Source organism: Acanthopagrus latus, chromosome 3 (genome assembly GCF_904848185.1).
Source record: "Acanthopagrus latus isolate v.2019 chromosome 3, fAcaLat1.1, whole genome shotgun sequence".
Taxonomy (NCBI): Eukaryota; Metazoa; Chordata; class Actinopteri; order Spariformes; family Sparidae; genus Acanthopagrus; species Acanthopagrus latus.
Window position 1 is genome coordinate 14,758,062 of NC_051041.1, and position 23,638 is coordinate 14,781,699.

General features: G+C 40.7%; 1 protein-coding gene across 3 annotated transcripts; it reads left to right on the forward strand.

The window, feature by feature from the left end:
* Positions 1-1,063: 1,063 nt before the first annotated feature.
* Positions 1,064-22,556, forward strand: sacm1la (SAC1 like phosphatidylinositide phosphatase a). Of its 3 annotated transcripts, none has more exons than XM_037092232.1 (20): positions 1,064-1,216; positions 7,518-7,615; positions 8,957-9,031; positions 9,122-9,249; positions 10,755-10,904; positions 12,187-12,246; positions 12,356-12,389; positions 12,519-12,620; positions 13,302-13,387; positions 13,489-13,575; positions 13,664-13,732; positions 13,834-13,913; positions 14,503-14,601; positions 14,681-14,819; positions 15,545-15,614; positions 15,709-15,781; positions 16,033-16,126; positions 18,815-18,907; positions 18,999-19,056; positions 20,267-22,556. In XM_037092232.1, the coding sequence occupies exons 1-20, from the start codon at positions 1,188-1,190 to the stop codon at positions 20,401-20,403; spliced, it is 1,761 nt and encodes a 586-aa protein (XP_036948127.1). In that variant the 5' UTR covers positions 1,064-1,187; the 3' UTR covers positions 20,404-22,556. The 3 variants fall into 3 exon arrangements, with proteins under 3 accessions (XP_036948127.1, XP_036948128.1, XP_036948126.1); XM_037092233.1 differs by lacking the exon at positions 1,064-1,216 and adding an exon at positions 6,003-6,267; XM_037092231.1 differs by lacking the exon at positions 1,064-1,216 and having other exon boundaries at positions 7,465-7,615.
* Positions 22,557-23,638: the final 1,082 nt, after the last annotated feature.

Sequence of the window (23,638 nt, forward strand, 5' to 3'; positions counted from 1 at the left end):
TAATATATTATCTGTGTTTACTGCAGAACTAACTGCTATAATTTCAGGACTGCAATGGATAGAGATGTGCTCAGATTCAAATGCAGCTCCCAAAAGCTTGAACTGAAAAGAAACAGTAAGAGAGGATCAGCTGATGATTATGCTTAGACTACAAAGATGTGGAATTCATGTGAAATTTTGTTGGGCTCCTGCTCATGTTGGTGTCGAGGGCAATGAGAAAGAAAGACAAGGTTGCAAATAGAGCATTGAAATTAAGGGATGATGATGTAATGAAAGCTCTCTTTGGAAAAGGCAAGGCCACATCATGAATAAGGCAGGCAGTGAGGGATACGTAGCAGAAGAAGTGGGGAGACTTGGGTACAGCATTCAGAAATTAATTGACATGAAGGATTTCAACGGAAAGTGCAGAAGAGAGGGAGGGAGTATTTCAAGAGAAAAGATTTGGGACGCACAGGATTAAAAATCAACTCTCTATTTAATGGCAAGGTGGGAATCAGATAAATGTGACTAAAAATGCTGGATATACATACTAAATGCCAAACTGCTCCTGATGGGCTGGTTGGAACCTTGCATGGCAGCCACCACCATCAGTGTATGAATGTGTGAATTACTCTAAGTCGCAAATGGATGAGTGACAATGAGGGAATGTTACAAGGCTTTCTTTATTTTCTATGAAAGATACAGGTTTATGAGAATCAGGATTCCTTTATTTGTCCTGCAAACGGACAATATCACAATAAACAATGATAATAAAAACCAAACAATATAATAAAAAAAAGGTAAGAAATAGAGTAGACTTGCATGTACATATAAACATATATGTGAATTTATTATATTATTATAGACTGTAAGATATCATTGTTTGGGTTCGTTTGTTTGTGTTAACTTATTCATTCACATTTTTGGGGTCATAATACAATTGTTATTAATCCGTTACTTGTCAGATGTAATCTGAAGCGCTTGAGGCTACGCACTCCGGTACAGTAGGTGGCGGCACGCACCTTCACACGTTGGTTTGCGTTCCGTCGCTAAACCAGAGAAGAAGAAGAAGACGGAGGAAAACAAATTAAAAAAAAAAAAAACGAAGAAGGCGAAGAAGAAGAAGAGGAGGAACTGCTGCCTGGCAATCTCGCACACGGAAATACTCTCACTGCTGTCATCACTGAGGTCAGGTACACGGAGCAAAGATGGCGACCGCCTACGAGAGATACAATTTGTAAGTGCACAGAATAGAATTAATTGTGTTTTGCGACCCGCCGCTTCTCGTGTTCTAAGTCTGTTCAGAGGCAACAGGGAGCGAAGCCGGTGGCTAAAGGTAAAACGGGAGCTAGAAGCAGCGCTGGGTTAGGTGACACGGCGGCTGAAGTTGCTGACAGGCTCGGCTGGTAGAGCAGGCTCCAGTCAAGTTTCTCTCCACACTCATTCATTATGAAGGACATCTCTTTGTGTCATGACGTTGGCCTGGCAGGAGGTGTGCACGGCTGCCAGATGCTTCATGTCTTTAACAGTGAACGGCCCAAGGAGGGTTTTTATTTCTCCGCCTTGTGCGAACAAGGCTGCGAGAAGTTCGTTAGCCGGCAGCGAAGACTTGACGTTATTGAAGGGGCTGTCGTTAAAACCACCCCATAATCTGCTGTCGTTTCCAACCAGGTGTGGAAATATGACAGTTGCTTTTTTTTTTTTTTTTTGATAAATGGTGGGAACCCTGACGTTGAGTTGTAAATGCACTCTCGTGACTGACGCTGTCTGTGAAACGTAAACTGCAATGTCGTGGAATTTTAACGTTAGCTGTTGCTTCCTATAACTTTTTATGAAAGCCAAAAAAGAACCGTCTGTACTTTTCCAGACACACCCTTGTTCCAACAGGTGACCTCATTCAAAGTGTAAGCTAAGCGGTCCTACTAGTCTTTTTCAGTCTTGAGTTGTGCAGTGTTACCGTGACAGGTTTAGTTCAGTCACTGTGGACGTTAAACCTCATCTTAATCCTGCAATTCTTTTGTAAAAATGACCCCAAGGCGCCTATCCCAGTCTAGCTCAAAGAAGATTCAGAGCTGTTGTCAAACCATTTGCCATACAGGTATGGTTTTCTGCTCTTGTGAAAGGTTAATAAGATGTTTTCCCCCTCAAAGTGAGAGAAGCTCTTGTACATTCGTCTGGTGCTAACCTATATACATTTGACCACACATTTATTTTTTCTCTGGCCCAAATTTTTGAATGCCAAAACAAGGCTGTAGATGAGCCGCAACTGTTTCTCTGGGGAAATATGCCGGTGCATGGCGAAAAAATACCATTTTGTGACCTCAAAATACCACTGATTGACAATAATGGGTAAAACTACATATACTTGCATAGTTTGCATTAATGTCCATGTTTATTGCTTTAATATATTCTATAAACTCTATATTACTGGATTCAAAGTCTCTTTTGCCACATGATGCACCTGTCATCTGGAGGTTGGCATGTAAGTGGCCCAGGAGAGGGGGAAAAGAAGAGAGAGTGGATTATTGTTCTGCATGATCATTCATTTGCTATTGTAGGCTCTAGAGTGGACATATAACCTAATCTACTCAAATAAGCAGACAAACTTCTGCACTCTCAGGATCTCCATGTAAAGGGATAGTGACAGCATGATAAACCATCATTAATCACAGTGTTTTGTGCAATTTTGTCACCATTTAATCATGGAATACTGTTGTTTGGGCTAGATATGTTACTGAAATGGATCAAGTGGATATTTGGAGGTAAGGGAAGACAGCTTTTGTTGGAATCTGACGCTCTACTGAAACAGTCAGATACTTTATTGGTGAGTTGGATTGGTGAGTTAGATACTAGCTTTTAGCTTGCTTATTTGTTGGTTGTTGATTGCTGATTTGTTTTTGTTTTTTTTTTAATCTCAAATGGTTTGCATGAACAGAATAATGTATGGCATGACTTAAATTGAGGCATTATTGTTTGGCTAACTAGCTAGACAGGCTGCAGAGCTTAACAGGTCAAACAATCTTACCACAGTTTTGCATGTTATATCACTGTTAGAGTTTTATAAAAGCCCTTTTAAGACTCATTCTAAGCCTCAAAATCTGACACAACCTAGCGTTGTGGTCAGGGCTTTGAAAAATGTACACCATCGTGCAAGGGGATGAAGTTTACAGGAAATATTATATAATTGTTGAATTGATACATAAAATGATAAGTTTAACTACAGACTGATGCGCTCAGCATTTCTCGTTTCTTGGCAGTAGCTCTGCTTGAGACCCTTTTTTTTTAAAGTGAGGAAAGGAAGGGAAAGTCAGACTTTGCTCATGAACCCGTGTCACAAGTGACATAAGAGTTGAGAGAGTTCAACCTAAGATTAACTGTATGATGTTCATCTTAATAATTTGTAGAGGTCTAAAGAGGAAAATTCTCCAGTAATTTCCAATTTTAAAAAGTACAAAAGAAAAGTTAGACGAATACACATTTGTCTAGCAGAATTATTAGTCATTCATGACCCCTCAGGTTTCACATGAAACCCCTCGGAGGGTTCTGCACCTCATTTCAAAATGATTTAAAATTGGTTATAATATTTTTAACATTAATTGATTCTTCACACCTCGGGCAACAAGTATTTTCTAACTATTTTATGTACATCATATTTCAGAAGTCTTGAAACTTGATTCATTCTAGGGATGTCATGTTTAATTTGTTATTTGAGATCATTATTAAATGATGATGCATTGCAGAGTTTTTTAGTTAGTCCACACAACAACATAAATAAAATCTGAATGTTATCTAAGTCAAGTTTAAAGTCCCTGCAAGTTGGTTTTCTGTGCTATAGGCCTATTATCTGAATGAAAACCAGTGGTTTCTTTAAACATAGGAACCAATCTACAGACTTGGACATGCTTGGGAAATGGTCAGCAGAACTGTTATATAAAGTACACATGGTCCCTTGTAAATAGGCGCAACTATGCAAAAACTCATGCAAAAACTCATGCAAAACTTTTGCCACATTGCTTGGGAATTGGTCAGCAGAACTGTAATATAAAGAACACATGGTTCATAGTAAATGCGCTAAACTACTAAACTATGCAAAATATTTGCCACAGTCCTTCAACAGTCAGTGTCTCAATTTCCTGTGTGCGGTGTAGCACAGACATGTTCTGTGTAATCTAGATTATGGAGGGCCAACAATGGAGTATTTGTGTGGTTGTGTCACAGCAGCAGTTGAGTTTTTCACTACATCACCCTGATCTCTAAACGTCTGCGGCTGAACAAAAGGTCACATTTTTCTTCTTCAGGGGTTTAATGTTGAGTGTTATTCAAGCTGTTACTATGATGTCAGGTCCATTTAAAATATTGAATCAAGAGGTTTTATAGGAAAACTTATAGCATAGTCTACTTAAGTTTAATAATCACCATTTTCTCTCATTTGACCTTTTTGCTCATTCCATGTTTTGCTTTGTGTTTTGCTCTGTCTGATCTTTTTCTTTTCTTTTATAGTTTGACAATAGACAGACAGGAACTGTGGGGAAACTAGTAACTACTGTTGCAGGGCTCTAATATGCCCATCAAATCATGTGATTAATGTTGAACAGGTTGGATAGACTGTCTGTCTGTCGACCTACATGCACACTTTTCACTTTGCACTCATTGCGAATGACAGTAGTCATCCACAGGGCTATGGATGTATTGCTACATTTATTTGTGAGCTCTTCTAAGTGCCATATCGTAGGCAACTGTTTCTCATCCGAGAGGCCTATTCAGCTCGAACTAACTGGAAGGGTGTTGGCTTTAAACGGTGTATGGGTGTGTCCTTAAAGTTGGAAGGTCATGTGTGCATCACTGACTCAACCAACCTCCCTGTGAGATGTTAGGGCTAGGGGAATCTTCCCGCTTGTACTTGATGTTATTGTCCACAGCATTTGTATGTTCTGTGGAGGCTTGCAGTGCCCTTGTTCTGATTCTGACCCAGGTGTCAATCACATATTGGAACCAGTCAGTGCGTTTACATGACACTCAAGAAAAACAAATTATTGGGTTAGTCCGACTATGATCGGATTTTTGAAATGCATGTATACACCTTAGTCTGACTAAAATCGGACCGGATAGGATTTCTCATAGTCGGATTAATACACCTAGATTATTCGATTGATATTTGCATTACTCCTGCATGTATACGCTCCATCAGATCAGATTGGATATTGCGTTTTTTTGCATTTTGAGTTTTTTCCCGGGGCCGTGAACCAGAAGCAGAAGGATGGCGGTGGCTTTCCTCCAAAATAACCGCAATCAAGTGCACCATTGTACATCTGGTTTGTGTAATTATCATGTACACCATATACGAAATGTACAATGTGGTCTGGGGTGAAGTTGATTGATGCTGCTTCCTTGTGTATCTTTGGTTTCCATAGATGCATGGGATGGCATCCTCAGGGTACAGTCTGTAATATCATGGCCTGTTAATTACTTTGTCTTTATCCAGTTTTAGCAGATATGTTATAACCCTCTCTTGGTAGGGCCTGCCTCAGTGTTTCATAGGTGTAAGTGTCAGTGAGCAGATCTGTGACTTTGATGTGCTAGTCTGCTGTGTTTAGCACCACAGCGCATCTCTCTATATCTGCTGGCAAGGTGGCAACGTTCCGGTCTCTTTTGAGTGATGCCAGGACCATCCTTTCCTAGCTAGTGGGGTTGGAGGGGCGTGATTTTGCATTAGCAGGAGTTGCTGATTACTTCAACCAGGGCTGTTCTGCCTCTGTGTCTGCCACCTTGTTGTTTCCGATGGCTGACTCTGTCACATCAAAGTTCCTCTGGTTGGGTGGGCTCTCTGTTGGACAGGGTTTTTATGCACTTCTCTTGTATGTCCAGATGTGCTGTGCTGTTGATGCCCTTATTTCTTCAGGTAAGAGCTTTTGTTCTCAGTGAGGTGCTTTGATGTGTCTGCCATTCCATACCTTTGAGACAACAAGGCAAGTGGAAGCCTTCACAGAACATATAAATGCTTTGGCCAGGACATCAGGTTCATAAAGGAAGATGTCTGAAGAGACAGTCTGCCCTTCCTGGACTGTGCAGTCCACATTGAAAAAGCCAAAATCCTCAACATTGAGGTGTACAGAAAACCTTCACAAAGTTGCTGTTCGACTCTCATCACCCACTCGAGCGCAAGCTGGGGGTCATCAGAACCCTAAACCATTGGGCTGAGACCGCGCCCAAACTGGACCTTTGTCAAAACCTCTAAAAGATCCAGAACAAATTCATAATCATCAGCTGCAAGAGGCGGCTGTTTTGGGGGTTAGTCTCTTGGGTGTTTTGTAATTTAGATGTATCCAGAATGCTATGGCCCATTTCTGTATATATAATAGTAACTAGGGTAGCATCCATTCAAAATGTGTCTGTGTGATTGCCTAGCTTCTGGTATTTGTCACTGCTGCTTGAGATCACTCATCTAAACTACTTTACAGTCCAAACCGATTGCCGATTAATTTAAGTCACTGCTGGTGAATCCAAATGTTTCCTGATTTTGCTGCTTCATAATAAAAGGTTTTAAATGACTGTTTTCAAGTGACTTTTGAGATTTGTTGTGTTAAAACTCAAGACTTTTTCCCACCTGTCAGAACCCTTGCGGCGCATGTATTGCAAACTGCAATCCTGTTGTCTTCCTGTTGACAACTTTAATGTCAGTGTGGGCAGCAACATCTTTGAACTCATGGTGTGTTGTGCTTGTTGTCATTGTACTCTGTTGATGCTAAAAGGGGTTTGCCAGAGGAACAGATCTGCTGTGCGCTCTGCTGTGATAAGTTGTTACATAAGCTCATGAGTTAGCAGTTTGAGTCTGTGTAACTCAAGGTGCAGTTTTGCTTGCTGTTGGTTTGTATAACAAACTGCGAGCAGCAGTGGTACTAACCCTTTTCAGCTGTTGCAGTCCACTCCTGATGGGCCAGTCGCTGCTCTTGTTGGGTTAAAGACTACGTTTCCTCTGTAGCTGCATGTCAAACTGAGCTTGAGCAACTCATTTTCAGCAAGCTGGTGTTAATGGATAGGCGGCATGCTCTGCAGACACTCTGCCTGTCCGCTCTGGCCCAGAGACACAGCTGTGAGCTAAAGGGTCGGTGTGTTTAATGAGGGAAAATACAGCTAGCATGCAATGGCATCGTGGGTAGTCAGCTAATACGTATAGGAGCCAAAACCTGAAAATCAAACAGAGATCCTCAGAGAGCTCCCACTTTGTTCAAGGATCAAAGTCACAAATACCGCTGTGGCTAGAATAGTCTAATTTATTTGGATTTTAGTGATCAGGAAAACAGCCAGCACCATCTATGTGTGTCCAAAGTGTTCAAACTTAGTTTTGCAAAGTATTGCTCCTTGCATCATTTTGATCATCTGATTTGCTGTTGCGACACTAGTAGTCTACTTTGTGGACATTAGCATTCTAATGCCTTATCTGTAACACACTGGGCTGTTTGAACCTGGCTAAACGTTTTTAACTTGTAATTTTACCCCTGGATGAGAAACTCTTTAACATCTCTTTTGATCTTTCCTAGGCACACAACCCCAGAAAAGTTCTTCATCGAGGCCTGCGATGAGGGGGCTGATGCAGTGCTGGCAATCGACAGGGTCTCAAATGAGATGACCCTCACAGGTAGCGTTTGAAAGTTTTAATGGTTATGCAACATTGACAATACGACAAAAACTAGCCTCAGCTTTTGTTTAGATGAGGGCCCCTCAAAGTCTGGATCCCAGTTAGCATTTGGCTAGAAAAGCATGTCAATCCAGACCCAGCCCATAACCTCTTGTTATGAATACAATACTATGTCGTGAAGTCTACAGTTTCTGTTTTGGAAAAAAAGGTTTTATTGAGCAATGCCTTGTTAGTGCTATTAAATATAAAGTGCAGCTGGGGAAAATTGCAGCAATTGTGTCCCGATGTGACAGTTTTAACGGAACTTGTCTAAGTGTTTGTCTTTGTGCAACGATGCGTGCTAAGTGCTCGCAATCACGTTACACCAGAGAATTTATCTGCTTCTAAACTACACACATGCAACTTGTCTCATTTTCTCTTGCTCACAATTTTTTACGACTTATGTATGTTTGATTCTGTAATAACTGTCTGTGCCCTCTCTGCCCCCTTTTGTAAAGAGTGGGGATGTAAAATGACAGTATGACCCCGAGCACGTGGGGCGGCTGTAGCTCAGTGGGTAGAGCAGGTCGACTAGTGATCGGAAGGTCACTGGCTCAAATCCCGGCTCCAGGCAGGGCTGAGCTGCATGTCGAAGTGTCCTTGAGCGAGATACTGAACCCAACATTGCTCATCAGTGAGGGCCCTGCGATGAGCTGGCGACTTGTCCAGGGAGCACCCTGCCCTCGCCCTGAGACAAGGCTGGGATTGGCTCCAGCAGCAACACCCCGCGACCCCATGGAAAGGGATAAGCGGTTCGGACATGACATGACATGACCCCGAGCACACACATTTTGAACATTATCCAACTGAATCCACAGAGTACAAAGGTGTATGACAGTTGAAATCTTTTAACGAAGCAACCAACATTGTTTGTGAGATCTATAACGCCGCAAGCGCGAGCAACTAAAGCTTCTCTCAGAGTGGCCTGGGTGCTTCTCTCATGCAGAGGTGGTTTGTGAGTGTTTGGATGAGTTGAGGCTACCTTGGAGGGAAAGGAGGGACCAGAGATGTCAGAGAAATTCAAGCAAATGCCGTTATCCAACTGCACTTCAACTAGGATAACTAAGTTACTATTCGACCTTGTAAAGCAGTTAAATAGTAACTAATCAAGAACGCACAATGCATTTCACTTGCTGTGGATGAGTCAACGACAGCCAACAGCTTTGCGCTCACTATGTTAAGTTCCACATATTTGTATGATTCTTTGTTCTCCTACCATATAAATTGTATTATTCTATTTGATATAGATTAAATAGAAAATTGAATTATCACTCATTGAAGTGTCTGAATTTTTAACCATAGGCAAGAAAGATGTTCCACCCTCAGCAGTCACCAGGCCTATCTGTGGCATCATGGGAACTATCCGCTTGGTTGCAGGTAGGTACCATGATGAAACAGCAGTATGTTGAGCATGTTTTTAAGGCCTGTACAATAAAACGGCTGTGACTGACCACTTACACCACACAGGGATGTACCTGATCGTCATCACCAGGAAGAGGAATGTGGGCAGCCTGCTGGGACATGCTGTGTGGAAGGCTGTGGATTTTGACATGATCTCGTACAAGAAGACAGTGCTGCATCTTTCGGAGATCCAGGTCAGCAAGATCATTGTCTCAGACCTGGATTTCCAATTTGCACATAAGAAAAGCCTGAGTGAAACTGAAAATTAAAAACATGCAGACACATTTTTGACAATATTTTTTTTGTACTTGGGGGAGGTTGAACAGTTGGTTTACTGATAAAACCGAAATGCCACAAAGTGGCAAAACGGTAACTGATTTAAACAACCACTGAAACGTCTGCTGGACTGGAAAGATAACAGGTGCTGGCACATGAAAACATCAGATTCTGTGTGGAGAGATGAAGAGACCTTAACCTTCTTCAAATTTAATACATTCAACAAAACAGCAAAGGATTTATCAGTTGTACAGTTGAATCTCACCATAAATGTTTTAAACAACATTTTCTGCTGTAAGGGCCACTTTTCTAGCAGTGAATTTCTTCAAGGTTTCTGTCTGAGGTGGAAACACAAAACTGATTTCATGTGTAGGTACAGTTACCACGGGTTACATAGGGGTTATGTAAGGGTACCATATGGAAAAGTAATTTGGTGGAAAAGAGGGTAATGTTGCCTCTGTTGCTGTCAGGACTATTAAATGAAGAACGGTAGATTAGATTGTGTTGCTTTTATCAAGATGATAAAACGATGATTTTTGTTTATTTATTTTTACAAATACTAGTGATTGTACTTGCTGTCATCATAACAAAATAAACTTGTCCCTAAGTGTAACCACTCAGGGCTGAATTAGTGAGAGGTATGTATGCAAGCAGATTGAGTCAGTTGAAAGATGGCAGTGTAACATCAGGCTGCTTTCACTGTGCTTACTGGCTTAGCAGCCTGATCCCATTTGCTTAGCAGAAATGCACAAAGCTCAAAAAGCCTGAATCTCTGCAATGTTGGTTTTCTCTTCATAAGACTGTGTATATGAGGGCGCAAAGGTATGCTAAGCACCAAGAGTAAGACTAAAAAAATTATGTGAAACAAAAACAAAACCTGAATATCAGTAGCATTAGCATCTGAGTCAATACTTGACTAAGTTTCACGAGGATTCACTTTCCACAGTATACTCACAGTTATCAAGGGTCCAGTCCACTACTTTAGTATTGTGCCTTAAATTCACTTTGATAATGGAGTTATCAACAATTGAATGTGAATAAAGGCAGCAAGCGTAGAAGTGTAGTAGAGCAGTACACCTTCAGACCTCTATCATTGCCATCTTAACTGGCCAACTTTTTTTAACACTTATTTTACCAGTGAGTAATCAGTTTATTGTGCCACAGCAATCCAAGACTGCAAGTTACCATGCAAAGATGGCCCATGCAGTGAGACATACAGATTGTAAATGTGGGGAAAAGATAGAGCTGTTATTCGATTGGTACTCCATATCAGCAGATACACAAGAGACTGGAGGTAGAAAGAAAGGAAGAGTTGTACTGACGCATCCCTAACACAGACAAAACTGGTGCGGCATATATAGGCAAGCTGCCATTGTCACGAGTTTTCCTGAAATCTAAAAGTCTGTTTTCTTTCCCCTTCTAGTCTCAAGAGAATAAGACTTTCCTGTCCATGATCAACAATGTGCTGACCACAGATGGCTTCTACTTCTGCACTGACTACGACCTGACACACACTCTGCAGCGGCTGGCTAACACAAGCCCTGACTTCCAGGAGATGAGTCTGCTAGAGAGGGTATGATACCTAAGTGCCTTACATAAGACTACGCTATATTCATGTACTTGTCGACAAGTCAGAATTAATACAGTGCGGCATTCAAATGGTTTTGTCCAGACATGCCAAAACAGACCATGAAACATAACCTGCACGTTCTTATGGACCATGACATATGAACAATACAGTTAGTCAGATATCAAAACATTACAGGGCCACTAGTGGCAATCAAGCCTAAGTTATAAGTCAGTCATAATGGCAGTATTGTGGATAGTTCTTGTGAACAAATCCCATATGCAGGCCCAAACCAATAGTGGATCTTGTTCCTTCTAATGTATAGTGTATATATACAAAGCCTTATCTCTTAGTTGATTATTCTGATTCAGTCCCACGTACTCCATCCTGCTGAACGAGATACTCACTAGAGTGCCTAATATGGACCAATCATGCGCTGAAAATAGTCCCACCTTTTTGAGTTCATCTTTTTAATGCATTCTAATACAGTGGGCCTCCACTAAATGCTGCCGTTTGATACTATTGAATTGTATTACGTTACACTAAAAGGGCATTTCTCGCATTTTGTGTACCCCATTTATATCAATGGTGGGTAAGTTGAATGACAGAAAATGCAATGAACAACATCAAGAAACTTCATCCTCCAAAATTATTTTGAAGTTGAATAAACACATCTCTAAACCTGTTCCTCAAAAAACAACAAGAAACAAGCTTTATACTTACTGGCCTTATTCTTATTTGTATTCTTATTCTTATTCTATGAAGGCAAATTGCTTTTATTGACTTAACAGTCCCAGCATCTGCACACTGTAATAGAGTAGGAGGTGGCCGTGTGCCTTTAAAAGTTTGTTCAAGAAACAGAGAAGAAATCCAAAAAGAAGAAGGAGCCACCATGTTGCATTTGAGTAGAGCTACACAGTGTAGACTAGACAGTCAGACATTGGTATAGGCCATGAGAAGCAGGTAATTAAATGTTAAATGATGTGCATCCCTAATTGAAACCTTTGCCAAGATATGATTTAATCGCAGGATCTCTGTTTTAGACTGCAATAGTTGCAGCTCGATGTAACTGACTATTCATGAGCAGCTTTTAAATGTATTTGTGTTTTGTAGGAACATAGTGGTTTGGAGCTGACAGTCACCGATAATGTAGAAATGTTTGAAACACATTACTGGGTTTGGTCTTAGTGTTAGTGGATCTTACTGTTAAATGTTTTTCCATATGCTTGATGAGTGACTGATGAATTCTGTCTTGTTGTCTTACTCAGTGATTGCTTGTGTTTTTCAGGCAGATCAGAGGTTTGTGTGGAATGGTAATCTCCTGAGAGACCTGGCTGCTCAGCCGGAGGTAACACATGTGACTGTGGCCATGGTCCATTTGTTTTTCAATCATGCACGTGTGTTTTCGTACTGAAATGTATTTAATTAAAATTACCAATGTCACTTTTTCACCCTAGCTTCATAAGTTTGCTCTTCCAGTTGTCCATGGATGTATCCTTTTCACAAAATATCTTATATTTTCAAATGTTCTGTAATTAAGCATGGATGACATTTCCTACAACACAATGTAGCGATGATGAGAGAGATGAGCAAAGCCTTTCCTTGACCATCCTGATCTAGTCATCGTCATGAAGCCATGTCGTATAAACGGCAAAATCTTTGAGTGGATCCTCATATCCAGAAGAAGCTGCTTCCGGGCCGGCGTCCGATACTACGTTAGAGGTAAATACCCCTGAAGCTTGACACCGAAGCACTGTCGGTTGAACTGAACCAAGCAGTGTGGCGTTGAGACTACACCTAGACTAGTGGAAAGCAGAGGAGCTGATGGCACCCAGCTGTGTTAATCTCTGATGCTGTGCAGTATGTGAACTAAGCTTACCTAATCATACTAGAAGGTAACATTGACTAAGTTTGCCCTTATTCCTAGAAGACAATATTCCAACTGATGGCTGTTGAAAAGAAAAAAATGTTATTAATGTTCCTGTTGAAATTCAGTGGTAGATGTGCCTTAACATGCCGTTCATAACGTCAAAATATTATTGTGTTAAAATATGTTTATTCAATGTTTTCTACCAGTATTGGACTGAAAAACAGACCAGTGGCCTGTTCCATGTGTTGTAAATGGCTGTAAAAATCCAAATTGAGGCGCATATTTCTAATGTGCCATACAAGTCTCAAAACTGCTTCCCAAAACAAGACTAGTACCAACATATCCCACCTCATAAATTGGAAAATGCTAACTTTGAAATAAGGCCTGATTAAGTATATCCAAACAGAATATGGTGTTTACATGACCTGAATCAAATTCCTAATATTGTCATATAATAGCGATATATCGGTGTGTACAGGAGTATTGACACTACTGACCATACTTGGATGTTTTATGTTCTCCTGTCTCCACAGGCATCGACTCTGAAGGGCACGCCGCCAACTTTGTGGAGACTGAGCAAATAGTTTTGTATGAGGGGACAAAGGCTTCGTTTGTACAGGCAAGTATGAGGGCCAGTGTTACTATTACAGACTACTTGAATTGTGGCTCATTTGTACTTTTGTACTTCAAGACAAACCATTTTTTTTCATCCCCTTGCAGACACGGGGCTCCATGCCCTTTTACTGGAGTCAGAGGCCAAACCTCAAATACAAACCTAAACCTATAATCAGCAAAACCACCAATCATGTAAGAGCATTTTCTTGTTTCTGCACAATAAAATAATGATAATATTTAAGGTATTTTACTAACCACTTGACCAACTGTGGGTTTCCAGTTGGATGGTTTCCAGAGGCATTTCGACTCTCAGCTCCTCATCTATGGGAAGCAAACTATTCTGAACCTGGTGAGGATCCCCCTTTGCAAGATCTATTATTTAATGCTTCAACTGCAAATACAAGCAAAGGCTTATAAGCAAGGTATTATATGTTTTCCCTTGTTTTCCAGGTTAATCAAAAGGGCTCAGAGAAGCCACTGGAGCAGGCCTTTGCCAAGATGGTATCTGGCATGAACAATGGTATGCTCAAGTAAGTGCCACTTCATACCTTCTCCAACTTTTAGGTTCACTCAGTGTATTTCGCTGAGACCTAGTAACTTGGTAACTTAAAGCTCATTGATCAGATTTCAAAAATGAAAACAACAAAGTAGTTCGTTTTTTTTTTTAAGTTAAAACCAAAGTCACATGGTTGCAGTCATTGTGAACCTAAACATGTGAATGTACAGAAGAAAGATGCCAAATCTGCCTCTGCAGCAGAGAGGAAACTGCTGGTGTGTTGGTGGTTGCAGTGGTGCGATCAAAAGTGGGCCTGGCTTAGCAGTTTTTTCCACTGAATTATTGTACTGTTCACAGAGAATTTATGCAAATTGAGAAGATGCACTGTGTTTTTATTTAGACTTTATTTGTATGTGAGTAACTTGATATACATTTTTTTTGTGTAGCATGAAGAGTGTAAGAACTTTGGTTTTGCTATGCAACCCAGTAATTCCTTATACCTTAACCCTTAGGTCTTCAAGCACATGTAAACACAGTGGTTATATCCATTTCTGCTACCTCTGTAACAAAGAATGTCAAAGTCTGTCTGGTCTCAATGTGACGACTTCCCCTCCTTCCCACAGTTACATAGCCTTCGACTTCCACAAAGAGTGCAGCCGCATGAGATGGGACCGTCTCCAGATCCTGGTGGATTCTGTCGCTGAGACACAAGATGAGTACAGGTAACTTAACCGACAGTTGCTCTGAGCTTATATCTAGTTGTGTACTGTGGAGGAGTACTGACACTTTTTCTGTCTATAGTTACTTCATGGTGAACTCGGAGGACAAGACAGTGGCTCGGCAAAGAGGCGTCTTCCGCAGTAACTGCATGGACTGCCTGGACAGGACCAATGTCATCCAGAGCCTCCTGGCTCGACGCTCCCTACAGTCTCAGCTTCAGGTATTTTTAACCCCATTACTGCAACAACATTCTCTATAAAACTTAGAACTTAGAAATGTGTCTGCAGCAACCATTCATGGGTAAAACGTGTTGTGCTTTTGTTACACCTTTTTCTCCCTATTATAGTCTTTAAAATGCTAAACTTATGTCAACTTGTTCTTCATTACAATATTGAGCATTTTCAGGTAACTTATTTTAACTTCCAACTATGACAGTATCACAGTTACCTTTCTGTCTTCCATATGTTTTTTTCTGCTTGTTTCTATCAGCCATAAAACTTAATTTTTTTATAGATATTTTGGTTACTGAGAACCAAGTGAAAATTTCCTCTCCCCCACTGACTGCCATCAAATTTCACTTTGTGAAGTCTTTGGACAAACAAAAATGTGGTGACTTTTTAGATTGCTTTCACTGATAAACTTCATTTCTAGCTTTAAAAAACATAAATACTACAGCTACATGTTCATCAAGACCTGAGGGTGCTGATAGTGAGGTCAGTTTAATGATATGACCCATAAAACCTATGGTTTTAACTGGTAGTATCTTCTTTAAGAGGCAGTTTTGCAGGTTACATACTCTTACACACAGCTGATGTTACTTAACCGATTCGCCATTTATTTGGTCTGTTTTCTTGGAAAGATACAAAAAGGTTTTAGAATTCCTCATCCTACTTGCATTGAGCGACCTGAATCTAAACGACCTGTATATGCATTGTGTGTCCGCAGAGGATGGGGGTTCTCAATGTGGGTCAGAGGATTGAAGAGCAGGCCGAGTTTGAGAAGATCTACAAAAACGGTATTGTCCTTTGTATGCTCGATTGTTCGCATGTGTTGTGTCATTAGTAGAATGAGTGTGCCCTCACTGTTCTCTGTGTGTGATCTCTAACCAGCATGGGCTGACAATGCCAATGCATGCGCTGTACAGTATGCAGGAACTGGGGCCTTGAAAACAGACTTCACAAGGTACAGTGCTGTAACAATGTTTACCACACATCAGTTGACTCACACATATGTTGTTTTCTAATAATAATAATAATAATAATAATAATAATAATAATAATAATAATAATAATAATAATAATAATAATAATAATAATACATTTTGTTTGATGGTGCCTTTCAAGTCACCAAGGGTCCCCTTACATAGAATAAAGTGTGCACCTGCAGTGTTACTATCATGGCTCTTGTTTAATCAAAGCTCATTTTTCCATCAGGACGGGAAAGAGGACACGGTTGGGGCTTCTGATGGATGGTTGGAACTCCATGATTCGCTACTACAAAAACAACTTCTCTGATGGATTCAGACAGGTATGATTCCTGTTGCATGACTAAAAAAAACTAAAAGTAACTTGGGCCTTTGTTTACCTCAGCTGTGGCGGGTAGCTGGCTTTATGTGATTGATGGCTGAAGTCTCCTCTCCTTTGATTGGTCACTTTGGTACAGACACCAAGTTTGGATTTGTTTGATCCCTAACAGAGTGGAAAATAGGCAGGTGCCTGAGAGAAAGGTCTGTGCTTTTATAGGCACATCTTGTATTTTTTTTTCTCTAAAAAAAACTTGTTTTAAAAACACTGTTTTACACATATAAATGCCAGGTTGTGAAAAACATGATCTGATCTAGCATTACACTCCTATGATACTTTTTGAAAAAATGTAAAAATTCTAAACATAAAAAAACTCAATCTTAATTTAAGAAATAAATGATTGATGCTACAGCATAATAATAAGTGAAATATATGGAAAAAGTAAGTGAAAAAAATCTTAAAGTTGAACATTTATGGCCCTCAGAGGACACCCAATGACTTTTTAATGGTGCCCTGACTGTTTTTCTACAATGTCGGGCAAGTTAGTTTCAAAATGACATTCATTTACTGGCTTGTCCCAGCCAGGGAAAACTGCAGTCTTATCCATTGCAATGATCAGCCTCTCTAAAATCATTTTAGAGCCGACAGCCTTCCCAGTGTAGTCAACAAATGGAACAAGCTCCTCAGTGAGTAGTTCCAGGTCTTTAGGAACCATGGTTGTGTGGTGTTGACGTGAAAGGCCATTTTGCTGCTAAAATCTTTGTAGCTTACCCCTGCCAGCAGCACAAATTTTGCTTCCATCACCCATTGAAGAGCAGATCTCCTAAACTTTACCTTTTTTAAAAAATAGCTTTGCTTGATACTCAGTACATCAGTCCCACATTGAGTAACTCCACTTTGAAAGCCTCATCCCTGGCTCCAGGCTACGGTAGCTTTGTTCCTCCCACCTCCAGTTAGCCTTTCCCTGATCATCAACTCAGCAAATCAAACTCCATTTTTTTCCCCACATTTTTCTCAGGGTAAGTGCCCTGCTGATTTCCTTCCTGAATTTTCCTCAGCATGATTTAAAATATTATATTTCTTTATATATTTATATGTTTATGCTGCATACCATTGCACTTGGAACTCTAAAGAAAAGACCTCTTAGCCGATTTGAAACACTGCAGGACCAGGTACTTAACAACAGCTCACACCAAAACAGCAAACACACAACTGACCACTCAGGATTATAGCCCCTCCACACACAAGTATAACGGCACACTAAATATTATAGTATCCAAAAAAATAACAGACTCAGGTTTCATTAGGCACAACCACAACTCACTTGTGCAAACAAAGTACCAGCAACCGAATAAGACATAGTGACAAAGTGACTGTGCAGAGTGCAGCTGGATAACAAATAACACGCAGAGCCCAATCGAGTACACAACAAGTTACGGCGCAAAGCAAACATGCACAGTAACCCTAGAAGGACACACCTCCCAAAACAGCTTGTTAAACTCGACTAACAATAGCCTGGATGATCGTCACACAAAGTAGTGAAGCTGCATCATCAAAAAGCACCCAAGTATGTTACAGCCACACCAGAATAAACAGCTGTCTCTACTCTTTGACCAGCAATGTACTAAACAGCACGCCATACCCAAGAACAAGATGGCAAAAGAATGAATGTTAATGTACAAATAATACCAAATCTATGGAAGTCCGGAGGCCTGGCTAAAATGGACAATGGAGAGTGAAAACAGGACTACTAGACCTCCATCCTCAAAAGAAAACAAAACAGCACAGGACAGACGCAGAGAGAGTGTCTTCACCTCCACCCTCCCTTAAATATGGAGCTAACTGCATGATAAGCAGCGCCTGAGAGAAGTGAAGGAGAACAGAGGGAGTGTGTAACAAGACGTGACATCACAGCGGTATGGCGGCGGAGAAAGTGCACCTTGTCATCACTCCTGACGTTGTGTAGTGTTTGTGTTTTGAATCGTTCTGTATAATGATATGTCAGACACCACTGTATTCGGCCTTTTTTTTTTCTCCCGCATGTATGTGTGAGCCTTTATTTGTATGTGTTGACCACACCCTTCATCATTATTAGGGGGCTAGTTTCAATTTTTAATTTCAAATCATCTGGAAGCTGTGAGACAAAGCAGCCTTTCCCTGGTTAACCTTTTCTTATATTTAATATTTCAGATAAACTGGATTTGAAATGACCCAATAGATAGATTGATGTGCTTTAGAAAAGTGCATATACTGGCTGTCACAATGTCAGATTTTCACGACGTGATATTGTGGTCAGTCGATTTCACAATAACAATATTGTTGCTATGTTTTGTAGAGTTTAGAAAAGTGCATCTTTAACTTTTATGGTTTGTTTTTTATCTTTTTTTGGCAAATAAATTACAGTCAGTACAAGTGTTGGGAGGTTACGATATAGTCAGTAACCATAATTGTAAAAATAGCATACAGTACAAAAAGAAGAATTACACTCAATGACTTGTAAAAATACAACAAGATGAACTTAGAAAGGAGATGCACATGACTCGACAGCTTCACTTGGTGTCTCACATTTTATCAACACATTATCAAAATTAAGTATCTTGAATATCATGATGTTGTGACACCCATAGTGTGTATGATTTTTATTTTTATTTTAAATCTCCTGTTAAGATGTCAGTTCTCTTGTCTGTTTCAGGATTCCATTGACTTGTTTCTGGGTAACTTTGCTGTCGATGAGTCAGACGGACCCTCTCCTCTTCGCGTGCAGAAGGACTGGAAGTTCCTCACGGTCAGTGTATTTGAATTTTTTTTCTGTGATCAGCAGTAGCAGGGACTTTAACTCGGTCTAATCTTTGGAATCCTGTTTCTTTATTTTGCAGCTGCCCATCATTATGCTGGTGGCATTTTCCATGTGCATCGTCTGTCTTCTCATGGCAGGCAAGTTCTTTTCTGCTACACTCACATTAACATATCTCAACTGTGTTGTAGTTTTGCTATTAGCTCATAGAAATGTTATCAGTAATCAGTGCATTTATTGAAAAATAATTTCTTCCCTTGCTTATTTTACTGTACATCATCCCCTTGTTAAAATGTTGTGAACAGCTGTGAATACAGGTTTTTAGTCTTTTACATTTCTTTGTATAGTCTGAACTGACATGGGGCTGCTACAGGAGAAAACCTGTCAATCAGGCTGCATTTTTGACCACACCTTTCTAGTGACTTAAAACAGCAGTTCCATTAGCTTTAAACCTGGGCCTAATTTGAAATATATTGGTGAAAAAAAAACTAGCTAGGTACAACATGTTTTGGAATTAGTTCAGTAGTTTGCCTCAGCTGGCAGGAGGAATCCTTGTGGGCAACGTGGACTGTCAAAGTAAAGTAATATTGTTTTTGTTGAGCCATGAGCAGCTGCTTTATTAGGCTGCGTTATTTTTACATTGAACTGTGTGAATTGGAGGAATGAATTTACCTTGGTAACTGGTGGATAAAAACTAAAGGCTTATCACTGGTCAGTTACCCGTCAAATATTGTCAAGACCATAAATATAGACTCCAAACATTACAATGAGAAATATAAGGAAATACTAAGTATGTATATCTATGATTAATATATATACAGCTATAAAATCTGGTCTCCTTCTGAGAATCACTGGCATTGGTTCTCGAAATCTGCTCCCCCTGAAGCATCTTCTGGTTTAGCAACCTGATGCTGTTTATGGACATCACAGGCTTCACCAAGACTGCCCCAGGGGAGTTTTTTTTTTTTTTAAGATCTTATCTCCTTTGTCTTGTCTTTCAAAAAATACTGCCATGATTACTGAGGATATGGAAGGTGATTCATGGTCATTCATTAAAACGAGATAACAGGGATTTTAGATTGATGAATTTAACACAAGTTGACATCATTAACATTCGTTTGCCATAATCAGAACAGACCTAAAGCCTAAAAACAGGCCTCAGTTCACAGTTATGTGTACATATTGCCAGTGAAAGGTCTGTTCTAACAGCTGTATTGACTAAAATGAACGTGAATCTGTTGGCTTCAGAAAAACCTGTGTAGACAGGCCTTCAGCTGAAGAGTTTCAGGTGACCGGGCTCCTACTGTGGATTTGAAAAGTTGCATAAATGATGGCTGCTTGTCTTCGCAGGTGACACGTGGACGGAGACGCTGGCCTACGTGACGTTCTGGGGGGCTGCCAGCGCCATCACGGCCACTATCATCCTGTTTAACGGCCAGGACTTTGTGGATGCCCCCAAACTGGTTCACAAGGAGAAGATGGACTGAGTGTGTGTGTGACAGTGTGAATAGCTGGGCCCAGCAGGCTCATATACCTCGTCATCTTCACCAACTTCTTCCTCGGGTCTGGACTCTAAAGTGATCTACTGCCTCTGTACTGCCCTGTTAAACACTCTTTATCTGTCATTCGTCTACAACATATGTTACTGTCTTCTGTTGCGCTCCACACATTCCTTCGTATGGTTTACATTGAACTTCCTACATTACTCGGACTGTATCTTTGGGTTGGTTTCACAGGTTTTTGGATGTTTTTTTGCTTTTATGTTGTCAGTGAGTGTCCGTGATGGCAGTTTTCAGTGGTCTGTCCAAAAGTACAATAACACTACTGCTCATTTCCCTCATTTGCGTACAATTCTTAACATTTTAAAATCTGTAAAGATGTTGCAACAGGCTTTATTTACCTTCGGGTGAAAGACCCTTCATGACCACACAAGTGTTTTCATCTACTCTGGCTAATTAAACCGTCACTCAGATTGCAGTTGGGCGCAGAGATTTGTGTCGAGGGTCGAGAACATTCCGTTTTTACCCGCCATCTTTTAATGCTCACGAAGCCTGTTTTAATAGCACTTAAGTTTCAAAAGCAACTCACAATACCATTTTAATATACAGAAAAAAACTTAAGAGATTACACATTTACAATGGCAGCATTGAAAAGACTAACAGAGACTTCAGTCACTTTACACGTCAACACCTCAAGAAGTGTGGTGTTTTAACAGTGACAGAGGAGGGCACTAAAACAAAGCAGCAGATACCTTAACATGCAGGTATGAACTGCATTTTTTTTACAGAATAAGACAATTAAAATATGAACAAACCGTGTATAAGAAATTAAATTGAACTCAACCGACCTGCCTGTAGGCAAGCCTGAACTCAACCCTTCCTCCTGCTCCACATGGACTTAAACTTGATGCCAACTTGAGCATTATCAAACGTATCAAGGGAAACCGCCGCGGAGGTGATTGTCATTATTGTATCATTGCCTCAACTTCTTTGTAACCGGTTTAATTGTGTTCTTAACCACACGCCCCGCTGCCACACTGGAAACTGTAATAACCAGCACCCCTTCCAGCCAGAGCTTTGTAGCCGATCCTCCAAGCGTTCACTTTGCCAGGAGGAAATCCTGCAGCGTGGGCGCCTCCCTCACCAGGCACGCAGCGGACACAGACGCACTCCGAGTCCTGCAGTTTCGAGCTCCACAATGTGCTGTCAGCACCTGGATAGCGATGGTGTGTGCTACAGGAAGTCTTCATGTAGTTATTGATAGCATTGTGTGTAAATGACTAACATCTGTAGATTGTCCTCAGAGTTTGAACCTGTGACAATAATGGAGAGCCATCAGATTTTTGCGTCATTGTTAAAAAAGGCTGGGCTCAAATTTCAGCAGTATCGGGCTGATTTAACCCCAGATTTGCCCCTCCAGACACCTTGAGACTAATGTTAGCCAGCACATTACTGCGGATGAATAATAAAACTGACCTGTCACCTCCTGTTCTCGTTCTCAAAGTATTAACGTTATCAGAGCAAGCTCTCTCTGTTTGTTTGAGTTCATGTGAGGTGCTGCTTCACTCCCCCTGGCACGATAATCTTCATAATATCCTGTAGTGTGTGTGTGTGTGTGATGCGCCATTACTTTCTTTAAGTCTTGTAGCGTGCGCAGGTTTGAGATTACAGAGAGGAACATCTGTGAAGGTTCTCCTTATGTACATGATGCAACCAGACTTCATTTGGTGAGGATTTTTCAAAAGTCCTGTCATGTGAGCCCATCCTAAGGCGACTTCCAGACGGGTGTGGCTGTGCTGGAAATTCTGTGGTGTCACCAAACTCTACAAACTAATAAGATTGATAAAAATTGTAAGATGCCCATCCTGACGGGGCAACACAGAAGTGGGGGAGAAGTTCATTGCAGTTTTTTTAAAAATATATATACCTGAACACAGGTCTAAGGTCTTGTCTAAGAGGTTTAAACAAGCAACAACATTCAAATGTGTATGGATTGACTGTGAGTGTGTATATAGGGCCTTTAAATCTGCATTCATTGTTTTGTTTCCTTTGACCAGTTGTGGGCACTGATACAGACTTAAAAATACAATATCTGACATATTATCACTGAATAAAGTTAATGCGGAAAATGTGTTATCAAACAGTCACCAACTTTGTTCATTTGGTGTGGGGCATGTAGTGCACAGAGCTGAAGGAAGCTTCAGAATAGATGACCGTTATCTCTGGGTGTGTCAAAATAACATTTGATCCATTGAAACATAGAGTTATTGCTCAGTGCAGCAAGATACTCAACAGAATTTTATTCAACCCCTAACAGTGGCGATATTAACTTGTAGCTGAACCCCAGATGTGTGTTCTTCCCCTGGAAATTATAAAGATGCATCGAGAACAGCAACTTGTGCTGCCTCCCAAACCCTCTTACTACCACCACACACACTCACCCCAGACTATGTCAGCCAGCTATAATTAAATAATGTAGCAGCACAAACACTTTTGCCGCAGAGATGTCCTATGATGTAGAGGACTTTGACGCCTCCTGTCGAGACCAAGACCATGATGATCCAGAGCCGTGCTGCTTTTAGCCGTCGGTGGGGACAGATGGTGCTGAGACAGCAGGAGCTGGAGCAGCTGGGGCTGAGGACACGGAGGGACTGGAGAGGATGGGAGAATCTCTGGGTGGTAGACGATGCTCCCCTTCAGGATCTTAATGATCTGACTGCTGGTGTACAGAACAAATAAACACTTTTTTTTGTTGTTGTTGTTCAAAATATCCCCATTTTTTTTTTTTTTTTAAATTTAATTTACCATAGGCATGGCTGGCTCTACCTGTGCTGTGGATGTAAAGTGGTTTGAAGAGTCAGGTGTTCTAGCAAGATGCCAAAGAAGTTTATTAGCCACTGTGGCAGATTGACTGCAACTAATAGTAATTTCAATGCACAGTAAACGACTTGACTTCATGAGCTGCTCTTTGCTCACAACCTCATAAATCAGTATTTTTTTTTTTTGTTTGTTTTTTTGAAATGTTTTGGTGTGGCACCTTGACCTCATCTGGGGTCGACAATGTCATACAAGACACACTAAATATCTCCTGACTCTTTCGTCAAAAAGCTAACTGTTGTTCCATCCCGGCAGGAGCTCCAATGTGATCATATCCATTTCAGAAGATTTTTGATCCAGCTTTGAACTGCAGTGTCTTTTTGGAGACTTTGTCAAATAAATCCAT